The sequence below is a fragment of the Cololabis saira genome, chromosome 3 (assembly GCF_033807715.1).
Source record: "Cololabis saira isolate AMF1-May2022 chromosome 3, fColSai1.1, whole genome shotgun sequence".
Lineage (NCBI taxonomy): Eukaryota > Metazoa > Chordata > Actinopteri > Beloniformes > Belonidae > Cololabis > Cololabis saira.
Genome location: NC_084589.1, coordinates 1,366,313 through 1,387,409, shown reverse-complemented (window position 1 = coordinate 1,387,409; position 21,097 = coordinate 1,366,313). Strand labels below are relative to the sequence as shown.

The window sequence follows — 21,097 nt, the reverse complement described above, 5'->3', positions numbered from 1 at the left end:
TACAGGAAATGTTTTATGACAGAGAGGGGAGGTATAATTTAGGGGGTTCTCTAAATTTTAAAACTTGCAGAACACGAACAACAATGAAAAGATTTTCAGTCAGCTGAGTTAAACTATGGAACAGAATGGATTTAGAATTAAAACAATGTCCAAACATTAACCAGTTTAAAAACACATATAAAAACAGGATTTTCACAAGGTACAAAGAGGAAGGGGTTTAGCGGCTTTTAGGAGCCTGATATAACACTGTTGGTTGATGGGTAGATTTGTTTATATTTATGTACAGAAATGGGCAGCTAATTATATGTGTATGTATGCATGTGTATATATATGTTTATGTATATATGTAGGTATGTATGGTGTAAACGTATGTATAAGTATATATATATATATATGTGTGTGTGTGTCTGTCTGTGTGTGTGTGTGAATTTGTGTGTAAGTAGATATATACATAGATATAGAGCAGATGCAGTTAATAGAGATAGTATGGTGTAAATAAGTATATTTATATACATATTTATATGGGCATGTGTGTACAAATATATAGAAATATTCAACTATGTGTATGTATGCATGTATAAGTATGTGTGTGAGTATAATTACAGTATATAATAATATAATAATAATAATAATAATAATAATAATAATAATAATAATAATACTGTTATTTAGCAATGTGAGTACAGTGTGTGAGTATTTATAAATACAGGTTAAATGATCAGTGAATGGGGGTAGGACTAAATAAGTTTTCACTTCTTCCTACTCCTTTTTGCACATGTAAATTAAGATATCAAATGTTAAAGTATGAAATTCTTTGTTTTGTTGTTTTGTTTTCTTATCTTCTCTTGAATTGTTGTTTTTTAAATGTACAAAATAAATCAAATCAAATCAAGTATGGGCACGTGATTTGCGCGTGATTTGCGGACGTAAATTTTTTTTTTTTAAATTAAGGTAAACGAAAATGGCTGGATGGATGAAGAGATGATTCACTAGCAAGGACCACGCCATCAACAGGGTACGTTTAATGATTTATTGATACGAAGATCATAACGATGATGATAACGATGACGATGACGATGGTGATGATGATGGCGATGACGATGACAATGACGATGATGATGATCTATGGATCGGTCGATGCGTTGTGGGGAAGCTGGTAGGGAATCCGCCGCAGCGCCCGGGCAACGACGAACCCCCTAGGAATCTATGAGGTAGAGAAAGAGAGGGAAGAAGGAGAAGAGAAAAGGGGTGGGGGGGAGGGGTGCAGAGAACGAGAGCGAAGAGGAACTGAGGTTTTTGGTTAGTATTTGAAGGTTTGCCGGAATAGGCGTGGTGCAGGAGGAGGCGTGGTTGAGGCGTGGTCCTGCTCTCAAAATTCGCTGGTTAAGCTCCAATAAAAGAGTGGCTGAGGCAGGTCTATGTAAGGCGACCCAGTGTTTTTTTCACACATCACCATCGCTGTTGATCTGTGACTCCACAGACTGTCTCAGAAAATTAGAATATTGTGATAAAGTTCTTTATTTTCTGTAATGCAATTAAAAAAACAAAAATGTCATACATTCTGGATTCATTACAAATCAACTGAAATATTGCAAGCCTTTTATTATTTCAATATTGCTGATTATGGTTTACAGTTTAAGATTAAGATTCCCAGAATATTCTAATTTTTTGAGATTAGATAGGATATTTGAGTTTTCTTAAGCATTGAGTTAATCAATGCTTAACTCATTGGTTCCCGGATGGATCCACCAAGTCCATCCTCACCAATATTAAGGTGAGGATGGACTTGGGGGATAAAACGCTAACCATTTTCCCAATCAGAAAATAGAATGTTTTTGTTGCCGGGTAAGGTCGGGTAACAGGGATAGAATAACCACCACCATTCCAGGGGCCCATTTGGGGCTAAATGTGTTTTTCTTATTTAATTTTTTGTTTGTTTGATTAGAGACCACTGCTGATTAAGGGTCCCGTTTGGTTTTCGTTATTATTTAATTTTTTTATTATTAATATACTTCTCTAAGACAAATTATTTAATATAGCCTGAATATTGTGAAGAGATAACAGCCACCGCAGCGTTTTCCTTTGTTATACAATAAATAATACAGTGAATTGGTTATAGTTAAATTTGTTCTTTCTGAAGAAGCTGAGTCCATGGGACATTCCTCCATGGATATTTAATTTCATAGTTTGTTACTCAAGGCCAGGAGAACTAGTGTCTCCATTCAACTTCAGCAAATCAAGGCTTTTGTCATTTTTGAAGAAGGAGGTAGAAAAGCCTGTTGCTGGTAAAATCCAACACAGCAGTGTTTTCATACACAGGAGATCTTGCAACAAAACCAGTCAGAAGCTCCAGAACAGGCTGCTGAATAAAGCTTTATTGTAACAGGACTGACGGTACGAAGAAGACTCCTCAGCTCAGCTGTGATCTCAGAGGTTCCTGAGAAGAGAACAGAGGAACTCAGAGTTAAATCCGGTTGAACCAGGGAGAATGTCGAGCAGCATACGATCATAACTGCGCAGAGGAAACTGGCGGAGTTTGAGCGAACAGCGCTGCCCCCGACAGGATTGAAACAGACATGTCTAATCATCTCTGCCGTGCTGGATGTAATCGTTCAAAGGAACAGCCATAAAACCTGTGACCTCTATTAGATATTAATAATTAAACATTTTATGACAGATTACCTACAAGCTGCTATCAGATGAAACAGTGTTTATTAACCAGCAGAAGGGAATGACGTTTTTAAAAATTAGGGGTCACAAAGATATAAGTTGTGTAATACATAATAAAGATATGCTCAAAACCCCGTTGGAGGCAGAAACATGATACGGTTTTGAAGGAAATGGTGAAACACTAGAGTTGTAAAAACTGTTTCCGCTGATGAATGTGTTTGAATGTGTACATGTACGTTCTGCATCTGTAAGTGTGTTCTCTTTTTATGGTCATGACCTTGATGCATGAGGACAATGAGTCTCATTTAAAGAACATTACACACTGAAAATGTAAAAACAGAAAAATGCTGTTATAAAGAAAGCCATAAAAGTATTATCTCACATTTCTTACCCCTGTTGAACGATCAATCAATGAATCAATGGTATGAGAGTGTTTTTCTGTCTCTGTGTTTTCCTTATTGTGGGTTTGGGTTCCCTGTGTTTCTTAAAAGCCTGTTTAGGTTAAGTTTGACGGTTTCCTGCTTTATATTGAAAGTGTGTGCTGGTGTGTCACTTCCTTTGCTCAGTCTTGTCCCCACCAGCATCTCGTTACCTGTCTGTAAGTGTGTGTTATGCTGTTTTCTCTTCCTTGTGTTTCTGTGCTTTCTTGTCTTTTTCAGCTCTGAATTTTTTGTGTCCCCAGTTGGTTTTATTTTTTTATTTTGTTGATTGTCCTGTCTGGCAGCATTTTTATTTTTATTATGAAAGGACTTTGGTGGATTACTCCTGTTTCCTGCATTTTGCAACAAGGAAGGTCTGGGGTTCTTTATAAACTATATTCAACAATAACCACAATTAAAAAACATGTTTCATTTTCACACTTCATTTCAAGTTAAATAAACAGGCATCCCTATCATTACAGTTATGAAATGAAAATAAAAGTGCCAAAAATTATCCCAGGAGCAATGTTGTCATGGCAACTGCTCCTAGTAGGGTGTCCTAAGGCAGTGTTTCCCATCCTTATCCATCAAGGACCCCCTGTCCTCCACGTTTTAGATGTCCCCTTGCAGCGACACACCTGGTTTGGAATAATGGTCGTCATCAGCTTGTCATCAAGGTCTGCCCAGGTCTGTTAATGACTAAGTCATTTGTATCAGGGTGCTTTAAAGCAAGGAAACATCTAAGAAATCACGGGGAAAAGAGTCCGGGGTTGTAGTGTTTTGATCAGCACTGAGAATAGGGCCCTGGTGTTCCCGTCACCAGATCTGATCAGACCTGCGTAATATTGAAATTTGACAGAGGAGAGGGTGTTTTTGTAGTAGACGATGTGGGAGTGGTACATTTCCTTGTGAACAGAGAGTCCAGTCCGAGACGGAAGATCGTCTGCAGAAAAGTTACAAGGAGTGACACCAGAGCAGCAGACCAAGTCCAAAATATGTTCTTTAGTGTGAGTGGGGAGGTGCCAGCACAACAGACCAGCACAACAAACTACAAGAACGATGGACAACAATGATGGCTATGAGATACTTATAATTAATAAAAAATGGAAGAGGAGAAGAAAAGGGTGAGGTGCACCACCCAGTGGATCGTGTCGGTGCCCCCCTGCAGCATAGGCCTATAGCAGCATATCTACCACGAAACTATTATAGTCTTGTTCTGTAGCTGCAGCTATGACTACTGACTCTAACACACTAGAGTTTATACTAACTAGAGGTTTAATAACACCAACTAGAGATTTACTAAACACTAACTAGATGTTTACTAACACTAACTAGAGGTTTACTAAACACTAACTAGAGGTTTACTAACACTAACTAGAGGTTTACTAAACACTAACTAGAGGTTTACTAACACTAACTAGAGATTTACTAAACACTAACTAGAGGTTTACTAACACTAACTAGAGGTTTACTAACACTAACTAGAGGTTTACTAACACCAACTAGAGGTTTACTAGACACTAACTAGAGGTTTACTAACACCAACTAGAGGTTTACTAACACCAACTAGAGGTATACTAAACACTAACTAGAGGTTTACTAGACACTAACTACAGGTTTACTAAACACTAACTATAGGCTTTACTAAAGAGAAAGGTTTTAAGTTTGGTTTTAAAGGTGGAGGTGGTGTCAGCCTCCTTAACCCAGATTGGAAGTTGGTTCCAGTAACCTGCACTCCGAGAACGGAGAGCTCTGCCAGGAACATAAGGCACTATCAGGTCTTGCAAATATTGCAGAGCTAAGCCTTTTGGGCTTTATACACAAGTAATAACATTTTGAATTGGATTCTGAATTTTACGGGTAGCCAATGGAGCGACGCTAACACTGGAGAAACGTGGTCTCTCCTGCTGATTCCTGTCAGCACTCGGGCTGCTGCATTCTGGATCAGCTGGAGCCTATTCAGCAAATTACTTGGACATCCTGCTAATAACACATTACAGTAATCTAGTCTAGAAGATACAAACGCATGAACTAGACTTTCTGCATCACTCTGCGAGAGGATTTTTCTAATCTTTGCAATATTATGGAGATGGAAAAATGCTATTTTACAAACCTGATTAATACATGGTTTAAACAACAAATCCTGATTGAAAACGACACCAAGGCTTCTCACAGTTGCACTGGAAGCCATCGCAACACCTTCTAATTCGTTCCTAAAATGCTTTGGACCAAAAAACAATGACCTCTGTTTTATCTGAATTGAGAAGCAAAAAATTTCCGGACAACCAGTCCTTGATGTCCCTAAGACATGCCTGAAGTTTAGCTAATGGTTCTGTTTCATCCGGCTTCATAGACAAATAGAGCTGCGTATCATCAGCATAGCAATGAAAGTGTATGCCGTGATTCTGGATTATACTTCCCAATGGCTGCATGTATAAACTGAACAAGATTTTGATTAATGCCTCTATCACGCCACACCTGGTAAACTTTTGGAGGGCAGGGAACTGCAACCAATTCTATTTTTCTAGGCACCTATTTAGAATCGACAATTACATAATGCATTCCTACAGTTTTTTTGGCAGGCGTTGGTCCTCGAGAAGCAGCAGAGAAGCGTGTAAGACTGCAGCTCTGCATCCTGGCCTGGACCCTGCATTGTCAGGGAGAGTGTTTAATAATATTGTCCAGATTTCTAGAAAAAAGAGCTGCACCATCCCGGGTGGGATGAATGCCGGCTCTTCTAAACAGACCGGGTTTTTCCCAAAACGTCTTCCAATTGTCAATGAAGGCCACGTCGTTTTCTGAACACCACCAAGACAACCAGCGGCAGAGCGATAACATGCGGCTAAACATGTCATCACTGGTCAGATTGGGGAGGGGACCAGAGAAACCTACGGAGTCCGACATGGTTTTGGCATAGTTACACACCGAGACAATATTAACTTTGGTGACTTCCGACTGACGTAGACGGGAGTCATTAGCACTGACATGTATGATAACTTTACCAAATTTAGGATTACTCTTTGCCAGCTCCTTCAAATTTGCTTCAATTTCTCCCGCTCTGGCTCCCAGGATGCACCTAACTATGGTCACCGGAGTCGGTCTCACATGCCTGACTATGGAGTCTCCAATCACCAGGGTCGGCTTCTCAACGGGTGTGTCGCTGAGTGGGGAAAATCGGTTAGACACATGAAGCGGGTGGTGGTGTTCCGTGTGCCCTTTAGGACTACGTTTCCTCCGAACCGTCACCCAGTCGCCCTGCCTGGCCGGCTGCTCGGGAGCTGCAGGGGAACAGCTACCAGCAGCTGCTACAGGCCGGTCCGTCGCTAACTTAGCCTGGCTAGCTAACGAGTCTATCGGACTATGGTCAAATTGGCGGAACCGGACCTCTAACTGACTGAGCCTCGCCTCCAGTCCTGCAAATAAACTACACTTCAGACATTTACCGTCTTCGCTAAAGGAGCCAGAGGAATAAATAAACATTTCACACACTGAGTAGCAAGGGGGAGAAACGGTGGGAGAAGGGGAGGCCATGCTAAGAGGCTAACAGACAGAAAGTGTACCGTTGATTGGTGACAATGAAAGTTACAGAAGAGAAAAATGTGCAAGTTTTGAATTAAAGATAGAAGTTTACCATATATAGTATTACTTTAGCAGAAAACAATCTAAGTTTAGACAAAAAAAAAAGTCTGGAGGAATCAGAGCCTGACAACTGGAAGTGATGCAATACGTGACGCAATGTGTTACCTAATTAGGAGCCACAGCTCCTCCACGAATGAACCTTGGTATTGTCACTTTATCAAGACTCTTAAATAGTTTCTTGAAGTCTTTTTTTAAGAATTCAGACTGTTCCATTGTTCTTCGTCCTTTTCTGCAGTTAAATGAAGACAAAACAGAAATAATAGTGTTTGGAGTCGAGGAAGAAAGATTAAAAGTCAGCACTCAGCTTGAAGCATTGAAGCTAAAAACCAAGACTCAAGCCAGAAATCTGGTAGTGTTTCTACTACTATTGTCATTTAGCAGACGCTTTTATCAAAAGCGACTTACATCTGAGCTCAGGTTCTGGACTCAGATCTGAATTTTAACAGCCACATTAAGACATTAGTGAAGTCAATCTGTTATCACCTAAAGGACATGTGGATGACTAAAGGACTGATGTCTCAGAAGGACTTACAAGAACTTGTCCAGCTTTTATCTTCAGTGAAGTGGACTACTGTAATGCTGTTCTCACGGATCTCCCTAGAACCTCCAAGAGACCAAGAGACCAGAGTCCTCACTAAGACCAAGAGCCCCGAGTCTTCACTAAGACCAAGAGACCATATAACTCCAGTTCTTAGATCTTTACACTTGCTCCCTGTCTAGATAGATACCTATATAGGACACAATGAAATTACAACTGCCCAGGGGCCTCATTTAAAATGGAGTGCGTAGGATTCATACTAAAAGTGCACGTACGCCCAAAAGCCGAAAATGGCGGGCGCAAAAAAAAATCCGGATCTATAAAACCCAGTGCACGCACACTTCCACGCAATGTTCCCGTTATGAATCACAGTCCACCTGGAAAGCTGCGCAGCTGAATCCGCCCCATATCCCCCCCTCAACACGCCCATAAATCCATATGGATGAGCCTACTGAGCATGCGCAGTGGCTTCCTGCAGCCTGTTAGGGATGAATGCGTCAGAATGAATGAACGTGTCGAGCCACCGTGCCACTGAATTTCGCTGAGATCTGAGATCTGAGATCTAGATGTTGTGGATGATGTGGAGAGAGGACAGTGAAACGAGATTATTTGGTGGTCACAGTAAAAGTAGAAAAAGTATATAAATAGTATAAAATAAAGCGAGTGAGTGGCAGCACGTCGTTGCTGCCCGTTAGTGCCACGATCGCACGACGCAATTTCCACTAGGGACAGGGGGGACATGTCCCCCCCACTTTTCAAAATTATGTATTTGTCCCCCCCACTTTTTACAGTTTAAAAACTAACGGTAGGCTCAGCAAATCATCAAGACACTCGGGACGGCGGCCCGGCAGCCCCCGCTCCCCCTCCTCCCTCCCGTCTCCCGTCAGAGCTGCTCTAGGCTGATTTATGGTTCCGCGTTATACCAACGCAGAGCCTACGGCGTAGGGTACGCGGCGACGCGCAACCTACGCCGGACCCTACGGCGTAGGCTCTGCGTTGGTGTGACGCAGAACCATAAATCCTGCTCGGAGCGGCAGTCATCCCCCCCCCCCCGCCGCCGCCTGCTCCGTTATCAGCACTATTTTATTATAAGTCTGATATATGTTGTGATATGTGATGACATTATTAAGAGTATGACATGAATCTGGCTTCATTTCACCACCTCACAGCCTGCGTCGCCAGTTTCCCGTGTCTTAAGTAAATTCTTACGGGAGGGTCCGAGTTGCCGTAAAGATAAGCAGATTTTTCGGTTAGTTTTTTCTTTTTAGATCCGAGGCTTTGCGTAGGTGGCGGCTTCCACAACTTTCAGGCGCTTTTTCTGCGCAAGCAAGCTTTATAGATGAGGCCCCAGTTCAGTAGTATTAAAAAAAAAGACAAAGAGACTAACATAAAGTAACACGACGAAGCCACACATTGTACACCATTAAGACATATCAGGTAGGAGAGACACATGGACCACTGGTTCTTGGGGTAACTGTACGGGTCACTGTCAAGTCCAACTGCCTTTAATTTAAGCCCATAATCGGCTGTTATCCCGTCTTCTCCACTAGTTGCAGCTGTTTTTGCTGATGTTTTACCACTCAGTGAGAGTAAGGGGGCGTAGTCCAGTGGGAAAGTGACATCAATGCATACCCTCTATTGATTTAAGTCAAGGTTTAAAACTGCTGCATTTCAGTTATCTCCCACAATACACTACAACCTTTATTTCTTGCATCTCATTTGTTTTATTCTTTTAACCTTATTTAAAGGGGACCTATTATGAAAAACACGTTTTTTCTTGTTTTAAAGGAGCATGAGGCAGGATTGAGGCAGGATTTATGAAAAAAATTTGTATACGTTTTAAGTTTTCTAGTAATAATGTCAGATGAAGCGTTCCAAACCAAAAAGAATGAGCCCTCTAGTGTATCTCTCCGTTGCCTTGAACAGGCTGTGTGCTGCAAAATGTGCTGCAATTCGGGGGCCGAATTTCCCGCGCTGTCCTGCGGATGTGACGTCACATGACGCTGCATGTGCGTTCTCCCCGTTCTCCCGTGCCGGCTTCACTGTTGGCTGCAGTACCCCCGACGGCCGTCGTGGTGAAGGGTGGCGCTAGAGAGTCTCATTTCTTAAAAGGAGCCTCATGCTCCTTTAACATATATAAAGTGGTTTCCCCTCACCCTGCCAACACAGAAAAGATGAAATGCCACCAAATTCTGCAGGGTCTGTACAGCTGCCCGGCTGAATCTTCCAGTGTCATGTGACTTTTACGAGCCGTTCAGATTTGTGCATTTTCGTTACGTAAGCAAAATGCAAACCACGCCTCGGTCTCCTCCGCTGCTGAAACCACGCCCACAACCAACTCCGCCGGCTGGAGCGTCCGCCATTGTTTAGAAGCGATGACTGTTTCCACAGCGAGGGACAGTTTTTGCATCGACATTTACCCTCATAAAAGGATCAGTACCAACAGCACGGACCCGGCAACTGCACACGAGTCAGCGGTAAGTGACGTTATTTTTTTATGTTATTTATATTTGTCTACAAGTATGATCTTTGCATGGGCTAAGTATTTAGCTTAGCTCCGGAGCACCAGAGCTGCTCACGGACCGGACCGGTGAGGAGCCCCGATGGCTCCAGTGTTCCCTAACGGAGCCACTCACCCGTTAGGTAACACTGGAGCTCTATTAGTAATACATTTTTCTTCTGTTTATGTTTTCAGATCTTCCAAGCATCTGAAGCTGTTCAACGACACCTTCAGAAAACGTACGGTCCTTCCTTGAGCCAGCAATAGTGCATAAATGTTATTTATATACAACTTATGTTCTTTTATTTTTTTAACAATAAAGTTGTCATTTGTGAACATTCAGTGTTGTGATTTCTTTTTTTTAAAGGTTTTTTTGGGCTCTAGTGGCCCTTTATTGGAGATGCAGACTGGAAAGGGGTAGAGAGAGAGAACGGGGAAGACACGCAGCAAAGGTGCGCAGGCTGGATTCGAACCCGCGACCGCTGCAGGAGGAGGACTGTAGCCTCAGTATATGGCCCGCTGCTTAACCCACTGCGCCACCGAGCGGCCCAGTGTTGTGATTTCTTTACAGTTAACATGATTCATTTGTCTTGTAACATAAGAAATGAAATGATGAGGAATCGGAGTAAATAACTGTGGTGTACCTGTTTAGAATTCAATTAAATCTTCCTGTGTGAATTAGTGTGAAGACGAGGTGACCCGTTCCCTCTTCAGGGAACTAAAGGCTGATTTATGGTTCCGCGTTACACCAACGCAGAGCCTACGGCGTAGGGTACGTGTCGATTTAACGCAGAACCGTAATTCAGGCTTAAGATCTGTTTACACCGTGTAACTGAATGAGAGCGTCCGACTATCACGTCGAGCTGCGTGACATCGGACGCTCTCTGTCCACACTGAAACCGTTAAACTCTCTCTGTCCACACTGAAACTGTTAAACTCTCTCTGTCCACACTGAAACTGTTAAACTCTCTCTGTCCACACTGAAACTGTTAAACTCTCTCTGTCCACACTGAAACTGTTAAACTCTCTCTGTCCACACTGAAACTGTTAAACTCTCTCTGTCCACACTGAAACTGTTAAACTCTCTCTGTCCACACTGAAACCGTTAAACTCGCGGCCAGTTAGGACAGTCCAATAGAAAATAAAGCAATGGAATTTATTTTGTCGCCGAAGCTCTCTCGCATGGGACACGCTTTGTGTACGCAGCCGCTGCTCTTCTCCCCGGAGCGAGGGTTTGTTCCCTCCCCTCCTATACGTCATTCAAGCAGCCAATCAGCACAGAGCCTCATTATCATAGCCCCGCCCCCTCAGAATCCCTCATAGAGAAGGAGGTTAGAACCGGTAAAACTAGAGACATGGCCCACAGGCTGAATTTCTGTTTTATGTAGAAAAAACAAGCTTTAGATTGTTTTTAAGACATTTAAGGCCTGTTTAAAATATACATTAAATACCATAATAGGTCTCTTTTAAATAATTTAACTTTTTAATACATTTTTTAAAAATCTCTTTGAACTGTCTTTTACATGAAATGTTCTCTACAAAAAAAACTTGCTTTGATGTCCACTGAACCCGCGTGAACAGTCACTCGTTTCACCCCTTGGTGTTTTGCCAGTACCTCAGGTCACAGTTTTGTGATGTCAGAGACGGTGGCACTTGGATACTGGCATTGCCAGTAACTGCTCTGTTTATGTTTATGCTAGATACAGCTCCGTCTCCACGCACAAGAGTATCTTTGACTTTGACACACGGCACAGGTATTCTTTCCACGTGCTGCTTTCTACTGTCTCTCTGTTTGTTATGCTCAGTCCCTTTTGGCCCTGACAGATGTAAAAATCTGTTTAACTCTATTGAAGGTGATGTAACATATCCTCCATTGATAGCAACATTTTGACTTTCCTTCGGCTTTGCGCCAAGTCCATTATAAGTGTCTTTATACCGTTTTTGGAAAAGACATGGCATCATTAAGTTGTGAGTAGCAGTTTTTTCACCTTTCCTTTGTGTGGATTTATTACCAGTGGGATCCACTGGGAGCGTTTCATGTCATGTCAAGTCCTTTTTCAGTTTCTAAGTCAAAAATCCTTTCTTGTTGTGCACAAATTCAGGGAGACTTTGTTTGGATCACTTATTCGGGCATGTTGAGAGAATTGTAGTCACTGGCTCGTCAGATAAGTTGTAAAAAGCATAAGATGATTCAAAAAGTCTTGGTTTACTTAACAGAAAAATAATAAAATCATATCCAAGACTTGTGGAGAAAATTTGAATGATTTAAAAGCAAAAAAAAAAAGCATTAAGCAGCAGGAGCAAGCAGGGGCATGTCTGCACTCTCCAAGCCAGCAGAAAAGATATTCAACCATGTCCCTCTTAGAGATTAGAAAGAACAAAAGCACCTGCATGTTGTTGGATCAGCGGTGGTCAGAGCAGGGTCTGCCCTCTCCTGGTTCTTCCTCCTGGCTCGTTCCACGTCAGCCATCACAGGGAGAGGACCCTCATACATGTTTGTCTTGATAGCTCGGAGTTTCTCCTGGTAGTCCTTGGGCAGGCCGTTCTGCTCTGCTCCCATCACAATCACCTGCAGACAGTCACAGGAGGAGAATCACTGGGACCAAATACAACAGCAACAGCTGCAGGTTACCAGTCACCACCGTCCTTCTCCCACAGAGACGGAGCCATGACAAGCACTTTGATATTTTTGGCCTTTTTAATCCCTTTTTCAAAATAACAGGAAAGACCAATCAACTCTAATAACTTTTACAGCCAAACATTCAGCACACATTAATGACAACCTTTCAATGTTAACATTTTTGTTCATATTGTGTATTTCCACCCACCTGCTTGTTTCATCATCATTTAATTTTTCAATTTCTCTGAGCATCACAGTTCTGGCCTAGAGGTGAGAGGTGCAGACCTCCTCTCCCCATGCCCTCCCTGACAACCTAAGGGCACCACAAACTACGGACAATTTTAAAAAAGGACTAAAAACCTTTCTTTTTAGCAAAGCATCTTATCACTAAACTATGCTGCTGTTTTTTTTCCTAGTTGCTGTTTTTAATTGTTTTATTCTCTTTTTACCTATGTCTTGACTTTTTATCCTTTTATCTCTTATCTTGATTTTATTTCTGCTTCCTCTTTAATTATCAAACTGTAGCACTTTGAGATTTGCAGTAATGTAAAGTGTATTATAAATAACATTTATTATTATCCAATTTATTTTTCCATGTTTTATAACCTTTCCCAGACTGATAGGCAGCAACGGTTTCTTCTCCAAGATCATTGCTGTTTTTACCTTTTGCCATTATGTTATCACACACCTGAATGTTCCAAACCAACGAACGGATGGAAAATATGTGATTCTGGACATCTGAACACCTGCTGATGATCAGTTCATCAATAATGATGATCAGTTCATCAATGATGATCAGTTAATCAGTGATGGTGATCAGTTCATCAATAATGATGATCAGTTCATCAATAATGATCAGTTCATCAGTGATGGTGATCAGTTCATCAGTGATGGTGATCAGTTCATCAGTGATGGTGATCAGTTCATCAGTGATGTGATCAGTTCATCAATGATGGTGATAACGTCATCAGTGATGTGATCAGTTCATCAGTGATGTGATCAGTTCATCAATGATGGTGATAACGTCATCAGTGATGTGATCAGTTCATCAGTGATGGTGATCAGTTCATCAATGATGGTGATCAGTTCATCAGTGATGTGATCAGTTCATCAGTGATGTGATCAGTTCATCAGTGATGGTGATCAGTTCATCAATAATTGTGATCGGTTCATCAATGGTACTTAGGATTGCCCACATTATTATGTTTTCTTTTTTCTTTTGGGCTTTTCTTGGTGAAGTAACTAACATTGTGTGTTTTTATACTTCAAATAAAGCATTAAAAGAGGGGGTAGCACCATCTGGACATTGTTGTATGAGTTTGTAACAGCCATGTGAGTCCAGAGTGCAGCTGCTTACACAGAAACAATCAGAGGGGACAGGACAGGCGGAGCTCTATGGAAGACAAAAGTCATGCTGTAGAACGTTCCGGCGTTGTGGCTTACAGCTGCCAGATCTATAAACATCCCCACAGTTATGAGCGCACCGTTTCCAGATGCTTCACAAACAGAAGTGAATGGATGAGTGGACGGCAACATTCCCACCTCACTCATCATCAGATTAGTAGCATTTTACACTGCTGTCTTTTATTTTTTGTCTGTGACATCATATAGAGTAGGCGGGACTAGTCCTGCCACTCTGGATGGTTATAAAATAGTTTTGAAATAAAAATGTGATCTTGAGTTAAGGTCGTGGCAGCCAAATATAGGTTGGACTCTATTTCTGTAGGATTCATCATCTTCATCATCGTTATTATTATTTAACTCACTGATGCATCCAGACCCTAGTGGTTGGTGGAAGAACCATAGGACCAGATCCAGATCCTAGTGGTTGGTGGAGGAACTGTAGGACCGGATCCGGACCATAGTGGTTGGTGGAGGAACTGTAGGACCAGATCCAGACCCTAGTGGTTGGTGGAGGAACCGTAGGACCAGATCCAGACCCTAGTTGTTGGTGGAGGAACCATAAGACCAGATCCAGACCCTAGTGGTCGGTGGAGGAACTGTAGGACCAGATCCAGACCCTAGTTGTTGGTGGAGGAACCGTAGGACCAGATCCGGACCATAGTGGTCGGTGGAGGAACTGTAGGACCAGATCCAGACCCTAGTGGTCGGTGGAGGAACCATAAGACCAGATCCAGACCCTAGTGGTCGGTGGAGGAACCGTAGGACCAGATCCAGACCCTAGTGGTCGGTGGAGGAACTGTAGGACCAGATCCGGACCATAGTGGTCGGTGGAGGAACTGTAGGACCAGATCCGGACCATAGTGGTCGGTGGAGGAACTGTAGGACCAGATCCAGACCCGAGTGGTTGGTGGAGGAACTGTAGGACCAGATCCAGACCGTAGTGGTCAGTAGAGAACCCGTAGGACCAGATCCAGACCCTAGTGGTCGGTGGAGGAACTGTATGATCAGATCCAGACCCTAGTGGTCGGTGGAGGAACTGTAGGATCAGATCCAGACCATAGTGGTCAGTAGAGAACCCGTAGGACCAGATCCAGACCCTAGTGGTCGGTGGAGGAACTGTAGGACCAGATCCAGACCCTAGTTGTTGGTGGAGGAACCGTAGGACCAGATCCAGACCCTAGTGGTCGGTGGAGGAACTGTAGGACCAGATCCAGACCCTAGTTGTTGGTGGAGGAACCGTAGGACCAGATCCAAACCCTAGTGGTCGGTGGAGGAACTGTAGGACCAGATCCAGACCCTAGTGGTCGGTGGAGGAAGCATAGGACCAGATCCAGACCATAGTGGTCGGTGGAGGAACTGTAGGACCAGATCCAGACCCTAGTGATCGGTGGAGGAACCGTAGGACCAGATACAGACCCTAGTGATCGGTGGGGGAACTGATGGACCAGATCCAGACCATAGTGGTCGGAGGAGGAACTGTAGGACCAGATCCAGACCGTAGTGGTCGTTGGAGGAACTGTAGGACCAGATCCAGACCCTACTGGTCGGTGGAGGAACCATAGGGCCGGATCCAGACCCTAGGGCGACCTGTCCTCTCGATCCTGTCCCTACCGACATCCTGCAGAGCATTTTACCGACAGTCAAACCGGCAATAACCAACATTATCAACTCCTCTCTTACATCTGGCATCTTTCCCTCTGCTTTCAAACAAGCTCGGGTCACCCCACTGCTGAAAAACCCACACTCAACCCTGCCAAGGTTGAAAACTACCGGAAAAAACGGTTTCACTGCTCCGATTCACGTCTAAACTTCTAGAACGAGCCGTCTTCAGTCAGGTCTCACAGTTCCTTCACGACAACTGCCTGTATGATCCACATCAGTCTGGCTTTAGGCAGTGCCACTCAACTGAAACTGCTCTTCTGTCAGTTACTGAGTCACTATGGGCTGCCAGATCTGCTGGTCTGTCCTCAGTCCTCATACTGTTTGACCTGTCTGCTGGCTTTGACACGGCCAACCACCACATCCTCCATTCCACACTCTCAAAGCTTGACATTTCAGGATCTGTCCTCCTTCATGTCTTACTCAAAGGAAGATCCATCAGAGTGTCATGGCAAGGACGAGAAAGAACATGAAAGAACCATCAACCGAACAAAATGAAAAGCGTCACCTCCTCTGAGTTGAGGAACAGCTAAATTGGACTTACCTTCAGATATTGCGGTGACGGTGGGGCGTACACACAGCTGTTCATGATGTAGGTGCGACAGTTGACCTCTTGACCTTTCATCTTCACCGACAGCTCCACGGGCCTGTATGCACCTAACCTCACGTTCTCCTTACTGAATGCCACACGTGTGTAAGTTTCATAGACAAATGTTCCCTAAAATATTCTGAGCAAAGCCTGTACCTGTCCAGTGACTCCAGGTCAGAGATGTTCATCCTCCACACCACCCCCCACACCTCTTCTCCAGGGCTGTGCTCGATGGTGGCCACCCCTCCGTGCCAGCGGTCACTGGCAAGGCCTCTGTGGTTCCCAAAAGCCAGTTTATAGTCCTGAAAAGAGACAAGAGAGGTTTTTTGTAGTGTGTTTACGTAAGTGTGTGGAACATGACCGCAGTTTCAGACTGCACCTTCATCCGTGCCACACAGTGTACTGTAGCAGACGGGTTTTTCAGGCGAAGACGCTCCTTTAGCAGGTTACTGCCATAGGCAAAGTACAGAAAGGTCTGGTTGCCTTCCATGCTGTCACAGAGTTCTTTAAGGAGGAAGACAAAAACACGAAGGACTGATGTGAGGAAATCAATGAGCTGTCAGAGTGAGTGGACAGCGTGGAACATAGAGAGTAAAACAGTGGAGATGACAGCTCATAGGCTGCAGAGTGACAGAAATGAAGGACAAACCTTTCAGCCCCCAATCACCATTCTCATGTTAATCCTCCCCCCACCGCCACTGAGCCCCGTCCACTCTCACAATGCAGAGTTAGCTCATGTGCTGGGAAAAAAGCTCTCAAACACTCTCCTGTTACTACTCTCTTTGAAGGGTTTGTGTTAAAACATAACAAATATGATATCATGGTAGTGGATCTACGTGTAAAGAACGCAAGCTTCCTAACTTCAGAAATTTGCTGGACTGATGAATTGGAACCCGCAGCAGAGGATCGGTCAGGACCACGCAGGTGTCTTTCACATAATGAACTTTATTGACCACCACAATTGTAATTACAGCTGCCTCACACTGTATGTGTGTTTATTTGGATGTGTAAAGAAGAACAATAAGAACATAAATGTACATTGCAAATGCTTAAATATAAATGCAAATTATAGTATAATTTGAACTCACATCACTAGTACAGTAATATGTGTGTGTATATGTATGTGTGTCTTAATAGGCTTAAACAAAGAACATACTAAGCAATTATTGGTAGAACTGAAATAAACTCGTAGGGAATGAGCACTCTCTACTGGTCATCAATATCTGCAGCATTGGAGGTACAAACCCACACTACTATTCATGTGGTTGAGGCCTGCTCATGAATCTTAGTTCTAGTGTGTCTTGAAATAACAAGACACACTTGAAACTAAACTAGAGACTAACCAGACAACATGCTAGTACAAACTGCGCAACAAACAACCAGAGCACAAGAATCAGCAGTAACTCCACTATCATTAGTAATATAACTAGTACAGCTCTTACTTTTCATGGACGCACGCAAACACGAGGCGGCTGCATTGACAGGAGGAGAATAATAGTCCACACTATCACCAGGTCCTGCTCCGAATCAGGGGGAGCAACCACTAAAGTCCAAGTTTGGCTCTTGATTGGCTGAGAGTTCAGTCTGGACTAGTCCACTCTCAGCAGGAGGGGAACAGCTGTGGTGGAAGTGTAGTTTATCAGTTTAACCACTTTTATGGTTGTGGGGACTTTTCTACATCTGCCCCCAGATTTCCGTATGAAACATCAGAGGGAAGCCCACTAGTGCCTGATCGTGTAGGGCTAGTCTAGCAGGGACAGTTGGATGAGGTGTACCACAGGACTCCTGTAGATCTTGTCCTCAACGCCATCTTGTCCTTTACCTCAACTGACATAACCCTACCATCAGGGCTGTGGGAGATGCTGGTAACTTTGCCCACCAGCTACATAGAGCGCGGGTATTGCCGGTCCATAATAAGGACTGTCTTGCTGATATGCAGGTTTGGGTTGTCCATGTTCCATTTTTGGTGAGACTGAAGGCTTACAGAAACAGTCTGCCAGTACTTGGCAATTCTTCTTCTTGAGTCTTCATGGTGGTAAGGCTGAGAGCTAGATGACATCCATCCATTTTTCCACACATTTTTGTGCACAGGTGTTGTATTCCGCCAGGTGTTCCGTTGAGCAGGGGGCAGGTAGTTGGTTTTGTAATATATCCCCATTTAATCATTTCCACCTTTGTTCGTCCAACTTTGCTTCTGAGGTGGTTGAGGCACTTCCATTTAGCCCATGTTTCATCCTTGACTTTTGGGAGGGTTTCCGATGACAGTATTCTCATGTCGTGGCTAGGAGGGGTTGCTTCCAGACTAGCTCTCCACAGATTCCGCCTTTCCTCGGAAGGTGTAGTATCCAAGGCTGTTGTATGGCTGAGGAAGCTTTTTCTTGATTTCAGTCTTTGGGTTGCAGCAGTTCTTCCGTAGAGAAGGTGTCTTGGGTCAGTGGACTGCTTCAAGCATTCTACGTGGCTGGCAACTTCCCTTCGGATCTTTGGTGGGGCAATGCCAGCAAGGATTTGCAGGTTATCAGTGTTGTTCGGCTTTAGGCATCCAGTGACAAGGCGACAGGTGTTGTTGAGGACTGGATCAAGTTCTTTAGCATGAGTTGACCTCTCCCATACAGCGCAATCATTTTCGGCCGTGGAGTAGCACAAGGCAAAAGCTGATGTTTTGAGCAGTGAGGGTTTTGCACCCCATTTAGAGGAAACAAGTGTTGTGTATCTTACGTGGATCTTTGTAGTTGAAGAAAAAGGTAGTTTGGTCTGGCCGGTTCCTTGGTGAACAGCTGGATGGTTACGCTCCGCAGGTGATCCTGACGAAGAACGGATGTCTCTCTCTCCTGCTCTCCTCATCTCAGAGTGGATGAGGGGATGCAGCAGGGGCAGCAGCTGGGCCTCCTTCAGCTCCAGGTCGGTCCGAAGGCGTTCACGTTGGGGCATGCAAGGGTCCTTTGTTCGGCTCATCTGGGGCTCTGAACGTTCACGGGTCACTCATTGCAGCACTCCAGACTATGGTTGCTATTTCAAGGAAACCAGATGCTTTTCAGGCACGATAATGGAGAAGGCCCATAGCTAGTAGCTATTAATGCTAAGATAGGAGATATGGCCTTCTTCACAGCTCATAGAGAACTCCATAGGACCGTGGACAGGTCTGAGGTAGAAGAGATCTTGGGAGTCAGAGAGGAGGAAAAAGAGGAGGAAAGAGAACAGGGGAGACTGCTCTTTATAGCTGGGCCCGGGCTGCCATAAATAGGCATTGGCCCCTTCTGCCTTTTAGGGTCCATGCCCAATGAGGGGGCTATTTCTTATCACCGATGTGCCGTAAATGCAAAGCCTGCTGGAGCTTTGAGTAATTATGGAGGTTCCTTTGTTTCAAACCAGGCGGTCGGCTGTAAGAAATCAAGGCTGGCCTCAGAATTTAGATCAAGTCTTTCCATGCTCAACACAGGACTGTGTCCTAATATCCCCCCTTAGGTCCGATGACTGGGATGCTGGCCGTAGACGTTGGAGCTAACCACAGGTCCAACAGTCCATGTGTTGCACAGTTCAGGAATGCCTAGGGGTTGGGACACTTAACAGTTCAAACGTCATGGACGCTAAAGGCTTTGTTCTGGGCAGAGTTGAGGCAAAGTCTGGACTCTAAAAACCCTAGCTTTACACATGGCAAAATTAACTTTACAATACCAAACAGTCTTAGTTTTGCTGTTTCAGAACTTCAGTGTATAGAAAGAAAGGTAGGACAGAGAAGGCTTTTGATAGGGTTGAGTGGAAATTTCTTTTTTCTGTTTCATATAAATTTGATTTGGGTGTTAACTTCATTGAATGGATCAAAATGATTTACAATTGTCCAAAAGCTGCAGTAATAACTAATGGCAGGTGTTCTGACTTTTTTTCTTTAACTAGAGGGACAAGGCAGGGCTGTCCGTTGTCACCTTTTCTTTTTGCAATGGTGATCGAACCTTTGGCGGCAAGTGTAAGAGACAACATAAGTATTCAGAGTTTAAAGATCGATAATAATGAACATAAAATGTCCTTATATGCAGATGATATTCTTTTATACATCACAGACCCAGAGAAATCAATATCACACTTGCAAAACACAATTAAACAATTTGGAAGTTATTCAGGTTATAAGATCAATTTTAGTAAATCTAATGCTGTTCTCTTACACATGACACCAACGGAAGAAATGGTTACATCTTGTCCCTTTCATTGGACACCAGGGGGCTTTAAATATTTGGGTATACAAGGTCTCCGGTGCCTGTCGTGGCGGCAATCCTAGAACCCGGTGGTGCACACCGGAAGTACAGGATGCCGTCAGACTGAAGAAGGAGTCCTACCGGGCTATGTTGGCCTGTGGGACTCCTGACGCAGTAGGCAGGCCAAGCAAGCCGCGGCTCGGGCGGTCCTGGAGGCAAAAACCCGGGTCTGGGAGGAGTTCTGGGAGGCCATGGAGGAAGACTTTCGGTCGGCCTCGAGGAAATTCTGGAGGACCGTTCGGCGCCTCAGAAGGGGGAAGCAGTACTCTGCCGGCACCGTTTATGGTGCGGGTGGGGAGCTGTTGACCTCGACTGGGGACATCGTCGGACGGTGGAAGGAATACTTCGAGGATCTCCTCAACCCGACTGACATGCCTTCCATTATTATACTTAATATTATACTTATGACATATACGTATCTGCGCAGAACTTAGCAACCAAACACTGCTGCATTGCATTGTGGGAAGTTTCTGCTTAGCTGGTGTCCATGGCTGCGTCCAAAATCCCATACTTCCACCCTAATGAGTATGCAAAAACAGTATGTGAGAATTTTTAGTGCGGCCGAAACATTAGTACGTATTCAATAATATGCGCTATCCATACTCATTCTGGAGAAATTTATTAGTGTGGATTGATGGACACTAGCTAATCAGAAACTTCCCACAATGCAATGCAGCGGCGTTTGGTTGCTAAGTGATACATATATGTCATAAGTATAATATTAAGTATAATAATATTATTATATAATATTAACATTATAATATTGGTATATAATAATATTATATAATGTCATCTTGTTTGGGCCAGGA

General features: G+C 43.7%; 1 protein-coding gene across 1 annotated transcript; it reads right to left on the bottom strand.

Annotated features, from left to right (window-relative positions):
* Positions 1–2,355: 2,355 nt before the first annotated feature.
* Positions 2,356–19,313, bottom strand: LOC133424133 (gamma-glutamylcyclotransferase-like). The gene is made up of 6 exons (XM_061714583.1): positions 19,170–19,313; positions 16,418–16,594; positions 16,195–16,340; positions 15,994–16,126; positions 12,154–12,335; positions 2,356–2,437 (listed from the first exon to the last, which is right to left on the bottom strand). The coding sequence occupies exons 1-6, from the start codon at positions 19,311–19,313 to the stop codon at positions 2,428–2,430; spliced, it is 792 nt and encodes a 263-aa protein (XP_061570567.1). The 3' UTR covers positions 2,356–2,427.
* Between the last annotated feature and the right edge of the window lie 1,784 nt (positions 19,314–21,097).

Bases quoted from the DNA above. Each gene is read 5' to 3' on its own strand.
- LOC133424133 (XM_061714583.1), bottom strand. From the start codon at position 19,313: ATGGACCCTAAAAGGCAGAAGGGGCCAATGCCTATTTATGGCAGCCCG. The intron at 16,341-16,417 runs GTGCAGTCTGAA...GTCTCTTTTCAG, and splicing joins ACTGTGTGGCACGGATGAAG to GACTATAAACTGGCTTTTGG. The intron at 16,127-16,194 runs GTACAGGCTTTG...TGTGGCATTCAG, and splicing joins GACCTGGAGTCACTGGACAG to TAAGGAGAACGTGAGGTTAG.